The 17,959-nt window shown below is 39.6% G+C and overlaps 1 protein-coding gene across 1 annotated transcript in view; it reads left to right on the top strand.

The window, feature by feature from the left end:
• The window catches only part of LOC126284252 (somatomedin-B and thrombospondin type-1 domain-containing protein), a 1,271,181-nt gene extending 1,256,563 nt beyond the window's left edge, over nucleotides 1-14,618 (top strand). The window contains exon 5 of the mRNA XM_049983051.1: nucleotides 10,433-14,618. Within this exon, the coding sequence (XP_049839008.1) occupies nucleotides 10,433-10,641 (209 nt within the window). The 3' untranslated portion in view covers nucleotides 10,642-14,618. The remainder of the gene's footprint in view (nucleotides 1-10,432) is intronic.
• The last annotated feature ends 3,341 nt before the right edge of the window (nucleotides 14,619-17,959 follow it).

Below are 17,959 nucleotides of genomic sequence, written 5' to 3'. Positions count from 1 at the left end.
ACCAAGAAGACTCATTATGTCCTTTCTGGTTCTGCCTTGCTCTGAACCCACTATCCAACATGCTTAAATAATACAAATTATGGATATAATATTACTGGAGCATATCAACACAAAATCACACATTTGCTATACATGACTGATCTAAAACTACTGGCAGCAACAAATCAACAACTCAACCAATTACTAAGGATAACAGAAGAATTCAGCAATTATATAAATATGGCTTTTGGAACAGACAAATGTAAGAAAAATAGCACAGTCAAGGGAAAACACACTAAACAAGAAGATCACATATTGGATAACCACAGCGACTGCATAGAAGTGATGGAAAAAACATATGCCTATAAATATCTAGGATACAGACAAAAATAGGAATAGATAATACATATATTAAAGAAGAGTTAAAAGAAAAATATAGACAAAGACTAACAAAAATACTGAAAACAGAATTGACAGCAAGAAACAAGACAAAAGCTATAAATACTTATGCTATACCAGTATTGACCTATTCGTGCACTCAATACACTTACACGATCACAATGCCACAAATATAGAATACATCACATACATTCAGCAACAGAAAGATTCACATTAAGCAGAAAGGAAGGAGGAAGGGGATTTATCGACATACAAAACTTACATTATGGACAGGTAGACAATTTAAGAAAATTCTTTATAGAACGAGCAGAAACTGGCAAAATACACAAAGCAATCACTCATATAAATACATCGGCTACACCATTGCAATTTCATAACCACTTCTACAACCTTTAGATCACTTAACATCAACAGATACAAAGAAAGTGAATCGGAAAAGGAAAATACTACATGGCAAGCACCCGTATCGTCTAACACAGCCACACACCGATCAAGATGCATCCAACACATGGCTAAGAAAAGGCAATATATACAGTGAGACGGAAGGATTCATCACTGCAATACAGGATCAAACAATAAACACTAGATATCACAGCAAGCATATTGTTAAAGTTCCCAATACCACAACATATAAATGCAGACTTTGCAAACAACAAATAGAAACAGTAGATCACATCACAAGTGGATGTACAATACTAGCAGATACAGAATACACCAGAAGACGTGGCAATGTAGCAAAAATAGTACATCAGTAACTTTCCATACAACATGAACTAATAAAACAACACGTTCCCACACACAAGTATGTACCACAAAATGTACTGGAGAATGAAGAATACAAATTATACTGGAACAGAACCATTATAACAGATAAAACAACACCACATAACAAACCTGACATCATACTCACCAATAAAAAGAAGAAATTAACACAAGTAATAGAAATATGCATACCCAATACAACAAATATGCAGAAGAAAACAGGAGAAAAATTGAAAAATACATCCAACTGGCTGAGGAATTCAAAGACATGTGGCATCAGGATAAAGTTGACATTATACCAATTATACTATCAACTACAGGAGTCATACCACACATTATCCACCAGTACATCAACGCAATACAGCTACATCCAAACGTATATGTACAACTATAGAAATCTGTAATTATTGATATATGTTCAATTATCAGAATGTTCCTAAATGAAAAGTGACATATACAGTACAGTTAAAAGGAAGTCACGCTTCATCAAGGTCCGCGTCACTTTCCATTTTTAACCAGACATAACGTCTGAGAAAGGAAAGAAATAATAATAACAGACATTAAGAATAATAAAGAGCATCAATAATATCAGAATGTCTTATTAGTTTAATACGTTTGAAGCCACGTTTAGTATAATCAGAAGCAGAAGGGATAATGAAACAGAAAAGGACTGCAAATGAGAGTAACAATAACTGTTAAGAATTCCGATACAGAATTGTGTGGGAATGGGGATGAAGAAATGGAGGCGGAGGGGCTGTTGACAAGAGTGGGATGTGGACAAAATACACTCCTGGAAATTGAAATAAGAACACCGTGAATTCATTGTCCCAGGAAGGGGAAACTTTATTGACACATTCCTGGGGTCAGATACATCACATGATCACACTGACAGAACCACAGGCACATAGACACAGGCAACAGAGCATGCACAATGTCGGCACTAGCACAGTGTATATCCACCTTTCGCAGCAATGCAGGCTGCTATTCTCCCATGGAGACGATCGTAGAGATGCTGGATGTAGTCCTGTGGAACGGCTTGCCATGCCATTTCCACCTGGCTCCTCAGTTGGACCAGCGTTCGTGCTGGACGTGCAGACCGCGTGAGACGACGCTTCATCCAGTCCCAAACATGCTCAATGGGGGACAGATCCGGAGATCTTGCTGGCCAGGGTAGTTGACTTACAACTTCTAGAGCGCGTTGGGTGGCACGGGATACATGCGGACGTGCATTGTCCTGTTGGAACAGCAAGTTGCCTTGCCGGTCTAGGAATGGTAGAACGATGGGTTCGATGACGGTTTGGATGTACCGTGCACTATTCAGTGTCCCCTCGACGATCACCAGAGGTGTACGGCCAGTGTAGGAGATCGCTCCCCACACCATGATGGCGGGTGTTGGCCCTGTGTGCCTCGGCCGTATGCAGTCCTGATTGTGGCGCTCATCTGCACGGCGCCAAACACGCATACGACCATCATTGGCACCAAGGCAGAAGCGACTCTCATCGCTGAAGACGACACGTCTCCATTCGTGCCTCCATTCACGCCTGTCGCGACACCACTGGAGGCAGGCTGCACGATGTTGGGGCGTGAGCGGAAGACGGCCTAACGGTGTGCGGGACCGTAGCCCAGCTTCATGGAGACGGTTGCGAATGGTCCTCGCCGATACCCCAGGAGCAACAGTGTCCCTAATTTGCTGGGAAGTGGCGGTGCGGTGCCCTACGGCACTGCGTAGGATCCTACGATCTTGGCGTGCATCCGTGCGTCGCTTCGGTCCGGTCCCTGGTCGACGGGCACGTGCACCTTCCGCCGACCACTGGCGACAACATCGATGTACTGTGGAGACCTGACGCCCCACGTGTTGAGCAATTCGGCGGTACATCCACACGGCATCCCGCATGCGCACTATACGCCCTCGCTCAAAGTCCGTCAACTGCATATACGGTTCACGTCCACGCTGTCGCGGCATGCTACCAGTGTTAAAGACTGCGATGGAGCTCCGTATGCCACGGCAAACTGGCTGACACTGACGGCGGCGGTGCACAAATGCTGCGCAGCTAGCGCCATTCGACGGCCAACACCGCGGTTCCTGGTGTGTCCGCTGTGCCGTGCGTGTGATCATTGCTTGTACAGCCCTCTCGCAGTGTCCGGAGCAAGTATGGTGGGTTTGACACACCGTGGTCAATGTGTTCTTTTTCATTTTCAGGAGTGTAGCTGTCAGAAGCTGGGATATTAGCTGTGTTTAGAAGTTTGGAAGAAAGTTAATTTCTCTGTTATTTTAGAGGAAGATTAACACATCAGCACACAAAAAATCAGACACAAAGCAAGAGAAAGCAAAAAATCAGTAAGTTGGCATGACTCACAAAACACTGGTGACACTTAAAACACCGAAAGTTAGAGCTGGAATGCTGTGTTACAAAAACCTCACTGTCTGTGGAAAACGTGTAGCATCCAAGCGCTTTTCCACATGAGAGAAAACTGCATCGCTTCAAATAATGAGTCAGATTCTTAAGTGTAAGTACCTTCCAGATTTTGCATAAAAAGCTTCCATCGACTGCTTTTAAATCTGTAACCAATATCGGACAACGAAAAAAAAAGTTCAATGAAGATGCCTTGCTAGAAAGGTGAAGCGTCCCTCGGTGCATAAATAAAATTGAAAAAAAAAAAAAGGACTGTGCATGATACAAAAGAGGTTTTCCGTAAACTACTGCAATTTTCAAATCCATAAAAGTTTCGACCAAGGTTTCTGAGATGTTCACCTTCGTTTTAAGGTAAATACCATAACTGGTAGCTCCCTAGCATCTGTTCCCAAAGGGGAAACTCTTCGGCGCACTACCGGCCATCAGGTACTAGTAAAAAATAAAAAGACGCTTCACCTACCTCTCCAAAAATTAATTAATAGCTGTAGCGCAACTCCTAAAAAAATATTCATCGCACGGCAATCTGAACCCCGTCTCTGAGCAGAACTAGCGTAAACATCGTAATGGATCCCGATTGGGGAAACAGTGTATACTTCTGATATTTTTATCACAGGAGGAAAGCGATTCTTTTTGTCTCCTGAAACACTCTAAAAATTTTTGTTCGTAGTTATTTTACACCTGAAGCTTATGTAAACTGTCGGTCACAGAAACAAAGAGTACACGGTTAAAATCCGTGCTATATGTACGTGGAATCGGATTTAATTTTAAAAATACACTCAGAAAGAGGAAAGACACGAAATTACTTACAGCAACATGTTTATCACGACTGTGTTGGTAATATTTCACTGAGCCAGTTTCGGTCCTTCAGTTGCTCCATGAAGCTAAATTAAACAGCTGGTATGAAATACTAATACAAAAGGATTCGCTCACTGAGATATGAAGGGAAAACGCGTGTGAAGTTGTTTTTGCTATCTGCCCCAGTAAGCAATTTACTGGGACCACGGATGTTCCTTGCGTAATATGACGTTAATCTAAGGTAAATAAATTCTTCAACGGAAAAGTACGACGTAATTTGGGGAGCGCTGCGAACTCCTAGCTATAATGGGCAGACTTATCTAAGCCGAACAGAGCCAACAAACAGGCGCCGATCCCTTAGAAATGAATCCTAAGCACTTGCAGAACTTCCTCGCGAGTTTTTGCACGAATAATTACCGCTAAAGGCACTCCTTAAGGAATTCTTCGAGCGTATCAAGGATTATTTTGTGATTCCCACTTTGTGACATCGGGCAAGAACCTAGTAGCTAACGCGGAGTACAGATTTATGTGAAATTACTAAACAAAACTTTTAAAGTTCTAAAAAATACAGTAATCCATTATAGGTCTAACCTGTCATACGGATTGTTAAAAGAGAATTGGGAAGTTCTTGTCATACAAGCTTTTTGCATGTAGAGACTTTTCAATAACACAAGAAAACAGAATCAGAAGACTTACGAACGTGTTACTTTGAACGCTGACAGATCTTGGTCAGCTGCAAGCACAATACAGTTGTAACACATCCTTTGATGTGCACATCATGCTCCAGAGTAATAAAGACTCACTTAAACAAATGCAGGATAAAACTGTTGTCCTCTGTGTAAGGATGCAAATCATGAGAAATAGCTGTAAGATTGTGTTTTTGTGTCGGAATCTGTAGCAACAGCAAAAATGCCGGAGAACACGCCTGAGAGAGCTAAAATTGACGTGCCGATTTGCTATCTTTATGTGGACTGTCTTGACTTCTGTCGACTGTTTCATGGATGTGTTTTCGGGATTCCAGTGTAAAACACGCCTTTTCTACTGTACACGTGTTCATAGCTCTCAAGATAAACATTTATGAGCCCATGTTTAACTAACATTTTCTTAATACTACCTCGTCCCAAAATATGGAAAACAAAGAGCTTGCAGCAGACGAAATGTTTTCACAGCTTTGTAGACGCACAAGTGCTCATGGCCCTTAAGATATACATTTAATAGTCTATAATTACGATCACATTTTTTCTTGTTTTGGTCAACACTATCACCTCTGAAAGTTCGTCGGTCGATTTCTGGTTCACCATATGTATTGTATTTTTCCAGGAGAGGTTGTGCTGAGAAATAACCGTTAAGGAAAACTTCTGTACGGCTAGCGGTTTCCGAGTTAATTAGCACTGGAGTTCATCGTGCGCGCAAATTCAAGCAGACTGAGTGGTGTCGCCAACCGAGTTCTTCGTTTGGTTTTTCTTAAGCTGAACAGATTTAGCTTTCGCTCACCTAGCTTAAATTATTCACTTCCGAAAAAGAACATTTTAATTGGTAACGAGAATTTCAACACCATTTTCTTTTCTTTTTTCTTTTCCTGCTGACGTGGGGGAATTAGTGCACAGTAGTCTGTTCGAAATCATTGTAATACGTGTTCCTTCATACTCTCAATCAGGCTGGTTGCGGCCAGGCGATAGAGAACACTGAGAGCGTGTGCAGTGCGCCGAGTACATTTTTTTTTTTAAATCATCATTCTTCTGACTTGCTTGATGCGGCTCGCCACGAATTCCTCTCCTGTGCCAACTTCTTCATCTCGGGTTAGCACCTGCAACCTCCGTCCTCAATTATTTCCTAGATGTATTCCAAACTCTGCCTTTCTATAAAGTTTTTAGCCTGTACAGCTCCCTCTAGTCCCCTTCTAGCAGTAATTTATCGTAGATCGTTTGAGCAACGAAAGGTACCTAACGACTGGAATAAGGCACAGGTCATTCCCGTTTTTAAGAAAGGTCTTAAGACAGATCTACGTAATTATGCACCTGTATCGTTGACGTCAATCTGTTACAGAATTATGGAACAGGTTTTATGCTCAAGCATTATGAAATTTTTTGGAAAATGGACATCTCCTCTATAAAAATCAACGTGGATTCCGCAGAGATCCTGCGAAACTCAGCTCGCTCTTTTCCTCCATGAGATCCACAGTGCAGTGAACAATGCCGCTCAGGTTGATGCCATGTTCCTTAATTTCAGCAAGGCTTTGCCGTTTAATGAAAAAAATAAGAGCTACGGAGTATCGAAGCAGGCCTGCGATTGCATTCAAGACTTTCTTGCAGGTAGAACTCAACACGTCGCTCTTAACGGAACTAAATCGACAGATGTAATGGTAATATCCGGATTACCACAGGGAAGTGTGAGAGGACCGTTGCTGTTTATAATATGTATAAATGATCTAGTAGAAAGCGTTGGGTGCTGTTTAAGGATATACGCAGATGGTGCAGTTGTCGGTACCAAAGTAGCAATGCCAGAAGGCAGTAAGAATTTGCAGAACGACCTGCAGAGAAATGGTGAATGTTGCAGGCTCTGACAATTGACCCCGAACGTAAATAAATGTACAGTATTGCGCATACATAGGAAAAGAAATCCACTACTGTACAGCTACATTGTTGATAACAAACAGCTGGAGACAGCGTCTGTCGTAAAATAACTAGGGGTAACTATCTAGAGCGACCTTAAGTTGAATAATCATATAAAAGAGATAGTGGAAAAAGCAGACGCCAGACTCAGATTCAGCGGATGTATCTTAAGGAAATGTAACACATCCACGAAAGAAGTGGCTTATAAGGCGCTTGTTCCCCAAATTATTGCGTATTGTTTACGTATTTGGGATCCCTATCAGATGGGAGTGACAAAGGAGATAGAGACGGTCCAAGGAACAGCGGCGCGTTTCGTCACGGAATCGTTTAGCTGGCGAGAGAGCGTTACGGAGATGCTAAACAAACTCTACTGTCAGACGTTACAAGAGAGGCGTTATGCATTACGGAGAAACTTACTATTGAAATTTTAGGACAGTACTTTTCAGGAGGAGTCGGATAATATATTACTTCCACCCCACATACATCTCACGTACTGACCACGAGGAGAAAATTCGAGAAATTAGAGCCAATACAGAGGCTTACCGACAATCATTCTTCTCACGCTCCATTCGCGAGTGCAACAGGGTTGGATGGATCAATTGATCAGATAGTGGTACGGAAGTACCCTCCGCCACACACCACTAGGTGGCTTCTGGAGTATGATGTAGATGTAGATGGAAGTCATTCCCTGATATCGTGACTGCTGTCCTACCATTCTATCCCTTCTTGTTGTCAGTGTTTTCCACATAATCCTTTCCTCACCGATTCTGCGGAGCACCTCCTTATTCCTTACCTTATCAGTCCACCTAATTTTCAACACTCTTCTGTTAGCACTACATCTCAAATGTTTGGAAACCCTTCTGTTCCGGCTTTCCCAAAGTGCATGTTTCAATACCATACAATGCTGTGCTCCAAACTTACATTCACAGAAATTTCCTTCGCAAATTAAGGTCTATGTTTCATACTAGTAGATTTCTCTTGGCCATGAATGCTTCTTTTGCCAGTGTTGGCCTGCTTTTTATGTCCTCCTTACTCCGTCCGTCATGAGTCCCATTTACATTGCACAATAGTTGTGTCCACAAAAAAAAAAAAAAAAAAAAAACTGTCTCTGGTGCACGAAACATTGCCCTGTTCGTATAGTTCAAAGTTCTGTTGCTTTTAAGAAGGAGCTTGATTTTTTTTTTCTGTCACTGTCGAAACGGCTCCCCGTAAGTTAATGCGTATGGCTAGTTTTCCCTTTGTCAAACAGTAAATGAAGATAATGCCTCCGTCTTCGTCCACTTATACGTTTCTCAATCAGTCACGTCACTTTCTTTTCCCTGTCTTCGAAATTGACTCATATGGCTCTGAGCACTATGGGACTTAACGTTTGAGGTCATCAGTCTCTTAGAGCTTAGAACTACTTAAACCTAACTAACATAAGGACATCACACACAGCCATGCCCGAGGCAGGATTCGAACCGGTGACCGTAGCGGTCGCGCGGTTCCAGACTGAAGCGCCTAGAACCGCTGGGCCACACCGGTCGGCTCCCCCGTCTTCATAATTTTTCCTTTTATCACGTTCCATTCTATTTTCTTTGTCTTCTCTTACCCCTACTGCACCTCCCATCGAACCCTTCCTTTCATGTCCAATGCTGCTAGAACTCGAAGTTTGAAACTGCTTTCCGAGGCTTGTCTCAGTTGTTGTACTCATGAACGAATGTAAAGTGCGCTAATTTTTCTCTCTGTTCACTGCAGTAATATCTGTTTTATGCTGCTGTATACTATATGTACAGATTATAGCAATGAATGTAAGTGCAGAACGTGTGTAGTGTGTAGTAGACAAGATATAAAATGTAGACTGGCAATGGGAAGGAAAGCTTTTCTGAAGAAGAGAAATTTGTTAACATCGAATATAGAGAAAGTATTTGTATAGAGTGTAGCCATATATGGAAGTGATACATACATACATATAATGTAGACAAGAAGAGAATAGAAGCTTTCGAAATGTGGTGCTACAGAAGAATGCTGAAGATTAGATGGGTAGATAATGTAACTAATGTGGAGTTACCGAAGAGAATTAGGGAGAAGAGAAATTTGTGTCACAACTTGACTAGAAGAAGGGATCGGTTGGTAGGCCAAGTTCTGGGGCATCAATGGATCACCAGTTTAGTGGTGGGGGGAGCATGCAGGGTAAAAATCGTAGAGAGAGACCAAAAGATGAATACATTAAGCAGCCTGGGAAGGATGTAGGTTGCTGTAGTTATTCGGAGAAGATTAGGCTTGCACAGGGTAGAGTAGCATGGAGAACTGCATCAAACCAGTCTCCGGACTGAAGACCACAACGACAATATTGTGTATGAGTACAGATATTTCTGTTTGGCACAGAGGACTACGTACTCAACAACATTACATCAGTGGTTATTTCATTTGCAGATTAATAATTATAATAAAAGAAAATACAGTTTCTAGTAGTTTGTAATGTAGATTTTTTTTAAAGTCATGTTGTTAGATAATTTCGACTTGTCGTTATCAAGAGCATGTGTACTATTACGTATTAAATTTCTTAATTGTCAAATTATTTTTCACTGCCCGTAAAATGTGGAAGTTATGTTTCATCCTTAAATTGTGAATGGATCCACACTGATAAGCCAACTGTGAAGATCATATTGCGGGCTTTGCTCTAAGTAATACAGCTTGAGAACCAACTTAAAGGGAAGTTGTCAATAATATGTTTACAGTTGTCATATAAATGTGGATCCATTCACATCGTAAGGATGGGATATGACGTCTACTTTACGTGTGTACAATTACGACATGTAATACGTAAGAGTACACATGTGCTGCAAAATGGCAAGTCGTCGAAATTTGCTAATAGCAGGTTTAAGTGAAGGTCATTTATACCAAAGAGCATATTTTCTTTTGTAGAGCAATTGGAGGCTGTGGATTCCCACAAAAACAATAATAATAATAATAATAATAATAATAATTGCAGCTGTTACAAGATGTATATTTTTAGGTTTGTTAGATCTCCAGCTACTTTATTTTCTCCTGGGCAGCAGCTCAAGTGTTGAAGTGTGGAGATTAGTCTATACTGACAGGAGCAGTCCGTGTAATAGTGCAGTTACGGCCATGCAGAAAACATCACGTAATAAAGGCTGAGACATGTGTGTGGGAAGACCAGTTTATGCAGACAAACAACCAACATACTGATGTGTGCACATATTAAAGTAGCACATATAAAAATTCCTAACTTGTACCCATTATATCCTACATAATAGTCTGCCGATATTTTGGCAATAGCGGTTATTTTTAATGAAGTTACTATTTAGTGGCCACTAAATCATCATTGGACCCATTTTGTTTTTCCCCTCAGAATTTTTCATTTTACCCCTTGGGGCCAGTTACCGACAGGTTGCAAACCACTGTCCTAGTTAGATGTTAAGAGGTGTCCTGATGACTAATACAGTGTGGCGGTGTGTCGGGTTGCAGGAGAGCGCGTGTGTGTGCGCTGCGAGTCGCAGGCGCTGCGTCCGGCGCTGGGCTACCGGTGCGCGGGGCCAGGCGTGGCGGACCGCGGCACGCGCTGGACAGCCCTGTCAGCACCGCACTGCCACGGCAAGTGGCTGCGCCTCTCGCACCACGACGACCAGCCGAGCTGCCCAGCGTGCGCCAACGGCGCCTCCTTCATCTTCGTCTGAGCGGCGCTGCTGCGGACCGCTCGCCACCCGAACACACAAAACAAAAACACACAACACACACACAGACACTCACACCCACACACGTGCACACACATTCCCATTCCCAACAACGCGCGACGACGAGTCACACGCGATTTCAGCGCGCTGCGTGCCAGCGAAGTTCCGGCGCTCGGTTGCAGTGTCGTCATTCAGGGGTGTCCACAAATGAGGGCCCGATGTAATATTCGGCGCCGAAATTTCGCAGATGGCCAAATATACATTTATTGCACTTTTCATTATTTTGTGTTCGTTACCAATTTTGGAAGGAGGAAAAAAAATGAAAACAAGAAAGGAAACAGAGGAGACCCTGCACGCAAGTTACTGTAATTTAATCTGTAAACCGTGACTCGCATTTAGAGACGGCCACACAAAATTATGTGGTGTGCTATTAGCAACGAATCATAGTAGACAGTACGAGAATCTTGTTGTTTCAGTGGTTCAGTTAGTACAAAAATAAAACAACCAAATGTATAGCGTATGGGATGTCCCACAGTACCTATTACATACTTCTAGAGATAGCACTGGAAACACCAAAAATAAATGTTACATGCCATGTTTCGGGAAGGGACGTTTCCGTGGTGCAGTGATAATTGAACTAAGTCACTGTTTCGCTTAACCGGATTCGGTCAAGCGTCTTCAGACTTTGTGTATTACAGGCGGTATTGGCGAAAAAAGTAAACGCTATATCCATGATCGAACTCAAACACACATCGCAAATGCTTAATAATTGTAATCCTGTTCTGTGACTGCGCCTCATATCGAATTGGCTCCTCCACTTCCGAAATAAGAGTAATTCACTGTCTCGTTTATACAGTCCTGTCATAACACTTGGAAGCTTAAATGCTCGGTATAACTCGACGCAGCACATTCTTTACGCACCTATGTGATTATGGGATAACAGAAACAGCCTAATCTTCATAAAGACCATTAATTTTCTTACAAGGTTTTTAATCAGGGGATTTGTGATGATTACAGTGAAGTAATTCTGCTGCAATTGTTGACATAAGCAGTTCTACCTTTGTTGTTACACGTTACAAGGTAAGCAGTCGTAGGACTGTGTACGGATTTGCCCATTTTCGTACGGGGAGCTGTTTCTCATAATAAATTAGCAGCAAGGGCTATAGAACCCCATTCTTAAAGAGCAATAATGTTTACAAGAATAGACGAATTTCACAGCTGAAGGTGAGACTTTATAGAGCTGAATAATTTCGTAAAGTAATTTACAAACCAATAATCGTTTAAAATGCTGGATTTTACAGTTGGTGGAAACTTATTCTGAATGTGTTACTCTGTCGCTGTCTTAAATGTGTGTTGAACAGGACGTGATGATAAACAGATCATACCAAATCACTAAGAATATCCTGTATTTTACCAGTGATTCTGGTATATGAAATTTCTTTTATAAATTAGACTAGTGATTCAGATTTTGTTGTTTTAGATATGAGAAAATCACTAGAAAGTTTTGTCAGAGTATTTACACGATTTCTTAACTTCTTACACAAAGAGAAGTCTGCTTAATGCATCATATTTATTTCTGCTGTTACATTACCAAGAACGAACAATCATGGTGTTCTAACCAGCTTTTACTAAACAGCTAGTACAAAAGTGATTTTCTGAGACAAGCCAAGCAGTAAATTATCAGTAATGAATAGCTGCAGTACATGATTTGACTATAGAAGTAGTGCTCCAGTTTTATTGTAAAAGGATGCACATTTTAGTTTGGCTAGTTGAAGAACTCAGTTAGACAGCGCAACCAATCATAGTTGTTTAAGACATATCTTTAGTTGTCTACAACGTACTTAAGTGCAGCTACCAACTTCAACAAACTGGAGAGTTGTAGTATGTTCTGCAGTCTAGAAACACTTTATACTGAAATTTTGGTGTGACCTTTGGCCATTCACAGAGCAGGTTTTATTGGTGAATTAAACATGAAAATAATGAGGCAAAAAAGCTAGAACAATTGTGTAATCATCCTTTCCAGTGCAGGGTCTCTTATAACAGAATTTCTGTAACTATAATAAAATAAGTTAGTATGGAATATATATATGCATTAAGTGCAGTTTTCTGAACTCATAATTCATGAAATACACAGAACTATGCTTTAGATGTAGATCCAATAATAATACTTAAAATATTTCTTTATTAAGGTTTACACGGAATAAGTCAAACAATGATATGAAATATGTTGAATAGTGAAATACTAATGTTGTAAAATTATTAATGCAAACACAGTTTGTTGAATAATGAAGATTGTACTTTTGAATGATGTAATTTGTAATCCAAACACAGCTATTTTGTTACGTTTTTACTTTAGATGATAAACAAAAGAAATAGATTGAAATATTTGAATAGAATGTTTACTATAGGCCAGATTATTTGGGTAGTTACGAAATGCAGAAGGAAATTTGAGGTGTACCAGGAACGACATATTTTAATTCTTTAATATTCTGTTTAATTTCTCAGTTTTTCAGCTGTCCAATACCCTCATATTCAATATCACATTCAGCACACTGTTTCTTTGAAATGTGATTCTGTATCTCTTAGCTAGTCCAAATTTTATGGCACTCTCCAGATACCACTATCTCCAAATCAAACAATGCTTTCTTAACTGAGATTATTAATCTTCACTGGTGTCTGACAAAAGATGAGGTGTTCTTAACAGAAACATTTTAGTGCGAAATCGAGATTGTTTTCCATCATGTCATCATTAGGTGATACACTATGACACTCCATTAATGGACCCCCTGAATGAGAATTACGATTTTGTAATATGTACTGATGTATAGTATGTAATGACATCTTGTTCTTATCTTTTTCTTAACAAACATCATGTAGAGGTATTCATCCAGAAAAAGTGTTGCAGGCGTAATACAGAGTAATACAATTACATAACTACATTCTCAATCAGCCACAATAACAGTTTTTTCTGTCCTATGTTCATATATTTATTTAGGAATGGGATTGTGGGAGAACATTCATTAATGCAGAAAATCGCTGGGTGAATGAATATATATATGAACATAAAGAGTATTAATCGTAATTGCATCTAATTTTGTAGCCCATAATGACATACTTTTAGTGTGGCACATAACTTATATTTCTTTAATACTGGTTCTATCACCTGTATTACTTACAAACATCTTAATTTGTGTGATTATACAGTTCATTGCTTGATTGATTAATTCGTGTAATCTGCAGTTTATTGTGTAATTCATGTTTATTAGCTGCGTGCTGTTTAAGTAACTTTTAATTAAGTATTCATTATTAAACACACACTACTGTCTTTCCTAGCAGTACATTCATTGTGACTTGAAGTGGATAAGAGCTTCACACTCACAGAAGTAAAGACTTTAAAGTAACTTGAAGTAAGATTCAATTAGAGATGTTCTTTTCAGAATGTTAGTTCTGTTGGTAAACTACTGTAGAGAACTGAATGAAGTGTGAACGTTTTTGAGTGTCTGAGACATTGTCATTGTTGTTTGGTTGAATTAAGAAGGACTAATAAGTATACTATAACAATAATGTTAATGATAATAATGTTTAATATTTGGTATATATATTTTTAGAAATTGTTTCATTGATAATTTTCAGTGAACTGGAAACAATTCACCATCACAATATTTTATGAATAGTACTTTATCTTCATTTTGCAGATAGGAGCTGATTAAAATTTTCGTGAAAAAGTAATTTTAAATGCATCTCTGAAGAAGTCATAGTGCACTTTTGTGCCAACGACTGCTTTGTTTTTAGAGCTATTGTTTAAGATAAATATTTGTATAGCATATCATTTTATAAGGAATGTCATTTAGTAATATCAGCCAGAACACATCCTAAAAGCATATCACAAAACTTTTTTATTTCATATGACTCAAAGGTCGATGTAATGAAATAGGCAATAAATACAATTAAACTGAGATAACTCTGTTTCTTACCCAGAACCGGCACATTTCACTTATTAATTCCTATAATCATCACTACTTTGGAGCACAACAGAACCAAAGAATAATTCTTTTATAATAAAAATGTGGCTGATGAAGTAGAGCCATTCTCGTAGTAGACGAGGTATCATTTACAATTTCAACAATGAAGACATTAGAGAGTGAAGACAAAAAGTTAATTTATGTCGTAAAACAGCAAGCAGAATTTTGTGTAAGATGGCACTTAATTTATATGGTTGTATATCTTTTGCACTCGAGATATCCTTGCATTTCTTTTGGTGAGCTCTGTCGTAAAATGCAACAAAATTTTTGTGTTCAATGAACAAGGTAAATTACTTATGTGTAATGATGTGAAGTAGTCTCTTACAGGTAGTTACCGTTAATCTGTGAAACGTTAAGAAAGATTATGTGAAAATATTTGCAGTGACAGGAGGTGAAAGTGTCTTACGGCAAATGAGAATTACTAGCTTTTGCAAGACTTAGCTGTCTTCTTTTATGACTTGTACAATACAGCCAACCAGTTGCAACAAGACTTCACTTTAACCTGGTTATGACGCCGACTATGGGTGTCTTCATCAGAAAATCCCAAACAATTACACGTAGTAATAGATGAACAGAGTTTCGAGCAAAGTGCTCTCATCATACAAAATAACTTCACGAGATCATGTCTAAACCATATAAAAACTATAGACAGTGGAACTGAGATAAAATTGTTACTCGACAGTAAAATCATAGCTTCATGGCACGACATAGCTTCCACCTTATAGGGTTTGTTCAGTTTTTAATTTTGTTCTATTTAGCCTGCGTCAAATCAGTCAACAAACTCTATAGTATCATTATTCATTCTTGTGTTTCTTCTACACAAGCAATAATATCCTGAGGTGATTCCATACTTAGACACAACAATGTATTAACTGTACAAAGACATGCTTTAAGGACACTCTCTGATGTACAATTGACTACATGAAATACAACTAGACTCGATATTTAAGTTTCCCTCTAAGGAGTATAAAATTCAGTTTACAGTGTTTCTCATGACAGCATAGAACATTTGCGGGTGTGGATTATAATTTGTTGGGTCTCAACGTAGGGACAACCACTGAAAGTGTACAGGGAAATCTTCAACTTCTAATTCCTAGAATTATGGGCTTGGAAGAGCAAAGATAGTAGTGGTGTGAAAAGCCTCGTTGTCAATGAATCGCACATAATTTGCAGGTAATGCAGTTTGTTTGTAATGAGGGTTGGACATGTCTGTTAGCTGCAAGGTGTGGTTACTATCTTAATACGATTAACTTCAAAGGAAGAAAGTTCTTATTATTTGGGACGAAACGAGACCATGAATGGGGCAACTACTTGCCTATCACTCAGCCATTACTTGATAGCCTGACCTACCAAAGTCGACATCGAACTATATCCACTGACGCTTTCTGTCATCATGGGTCCTCTGCATCATTAGAGGGCTCTAGGCTGTTTCCAGCCTTCCTGGAAATGTCTTCACCTCAGTGTTATATCTGGACTCAATGTATTAAATTATTTTTTGCATATATTCTTCATTCAGTCTTTCTCACCAGTTTTTGTACACCACTGTATGACATCAGAGGTTATCTTCTGTAATGCAGAAAGAGCAGAGCAGCTCCTAATACTATAGAAGCTGATCCCTGCTGTCGTGAAATGCAACCACTAGAGGTGCCAAAGCATTCTTCTCTGATAGCCCAACGTGGAATCTGTCATCGTGGCCAACATAGCTCCCAGCTGCTTACAGACAGTGCTCGGTTCTCCATGCATCCATACACAAGAGTTAATGTCTCTACTCATGTTTAATCAATATTCATATATACCAAAAGGCATATAACATTAATGTAAACAGGATACACTACTTCTGTATTTTTACTACATTTCAAAGTAAGGTTACAAAATATAATTGCACTATCATATATGCATAACTGGGATTGGATTGGATACACTAGCCAACACCGTAAAATACACAGATACAATTGACTTCTTCGTAGAATCACGTGAGAATGAAAACTGAACTTAATCCTATGGATAAACAGAATCCTGGCTGGGCTCCATAGCTGTGGCTACACTTATATAGTCAGATGTTTTGCTGCAAGCCGAGGACACAAAAAAGTCATACTGATACTGCCTGCCATTTTCTACGATCCATCGTACGTTTGCTATGTAGTCTCTGGTGCCTCTAACCTTCCTCAACCTTGCATATTCCACTTCACGGAGAGTAAAACTCTACTGGAGTTAACTGCCTCTAACTTTCAATTCTGTGATAATATCACAGCCTATTCAATTCATATTGGCGAAAGGTTCTGTTGAACGTCTTCTGCGTAAAAGAAAATGTTAAATGAGATTTGTAAAGGACTTTTGTGGGTTTTGGAAGTTTGGAGACAGTAATCTTTCTTATCCCTGTATGATTTGCTTTGTCAGTCACACTGAAGCCAGTTCCAGACACACACCTCTCCGATTTATAGAAAAATGAATTATGTTTTAGTGCAGTGGCCGGGATATCAGCACTTGGAGAATAGATCACAGGTAAAAAACTTTTACTGTTTGTTAATTACTGACAAGTGTTCCACTGGCCTTGGTTGAGTGGGCGGTGGTGCTTATGATAGCTAACAGCTACATCAACGACAGACGTTATTCAAAGCCGACGACACTGCCCCATGGGCCTAGTTCTGTGTTGCTGTGATTAACTACGAAAGACAGCAGCTACTTACAGCACTTAACGTAAAACTTACTTTGGGAACGTATTAAAGAAAAAATAATTATAGCTATATGTCATAGAGACATACACGTACTTTAGTCTTCTTCTCGTCCTCCTCTTCCTTCTCCTCCACCTCCACCACCACCACCATCACCATCACCAAAAGCACTTCTTAGGCTACTGCTTTGCTTCATTTTCACGGCGTTTTTTTTTTTTTTTTTCAATCTCCTTTTCCGTCTATGCATCCAGCATAGAGCTGTCTATCAGAGCCCTGACTTGTACTCCATCCTCCCGATACGTTATGCTGAATTCCTACATCGTGCTTTTAATTCCTATCGCATATTTTCACTGTTGAACGTATCTTACACTGTATTTTGTTTAGTTGTCTTATTTCACAGTTACATATTGTAGTCTTTTTCTGTGTTGACTCATCTCCCGCATCCGAAGAATAGCGTAAGGATTGCGTCAGTATTGTAAAACGTGTGTTTTCTTATCAGTCTCACTTTTTCCTTTAACGCATTATGCATTTTTCCTTATATTGCTTGGAGCTTAACCAGTATTTTATCACTGCCTCTGTCGTCATCGTTAGCAATTCAAACACTAAATATGTGAAGGAAGGTATTTC

The sequence above is a fragment of the Schistocerca gregaria genome, chromosome 8, assembly GCF_023897955.1.
Source record: "Schistocerca gregaria isolate iqSchGreg1 chromosome 8, iqSchGreg1.2, whole genome shotgun sequence".
NCBI lineage: Eukaryota > Metazoa > Arthropoda > Insecta > Orthoptera > Acrididae > Schistocerca > Schistocerca gregaria.
Note: the sequence above shows the minus strand (reverse complement) of the source record. Positions and strands in the feature narration are given on the sequence as shown.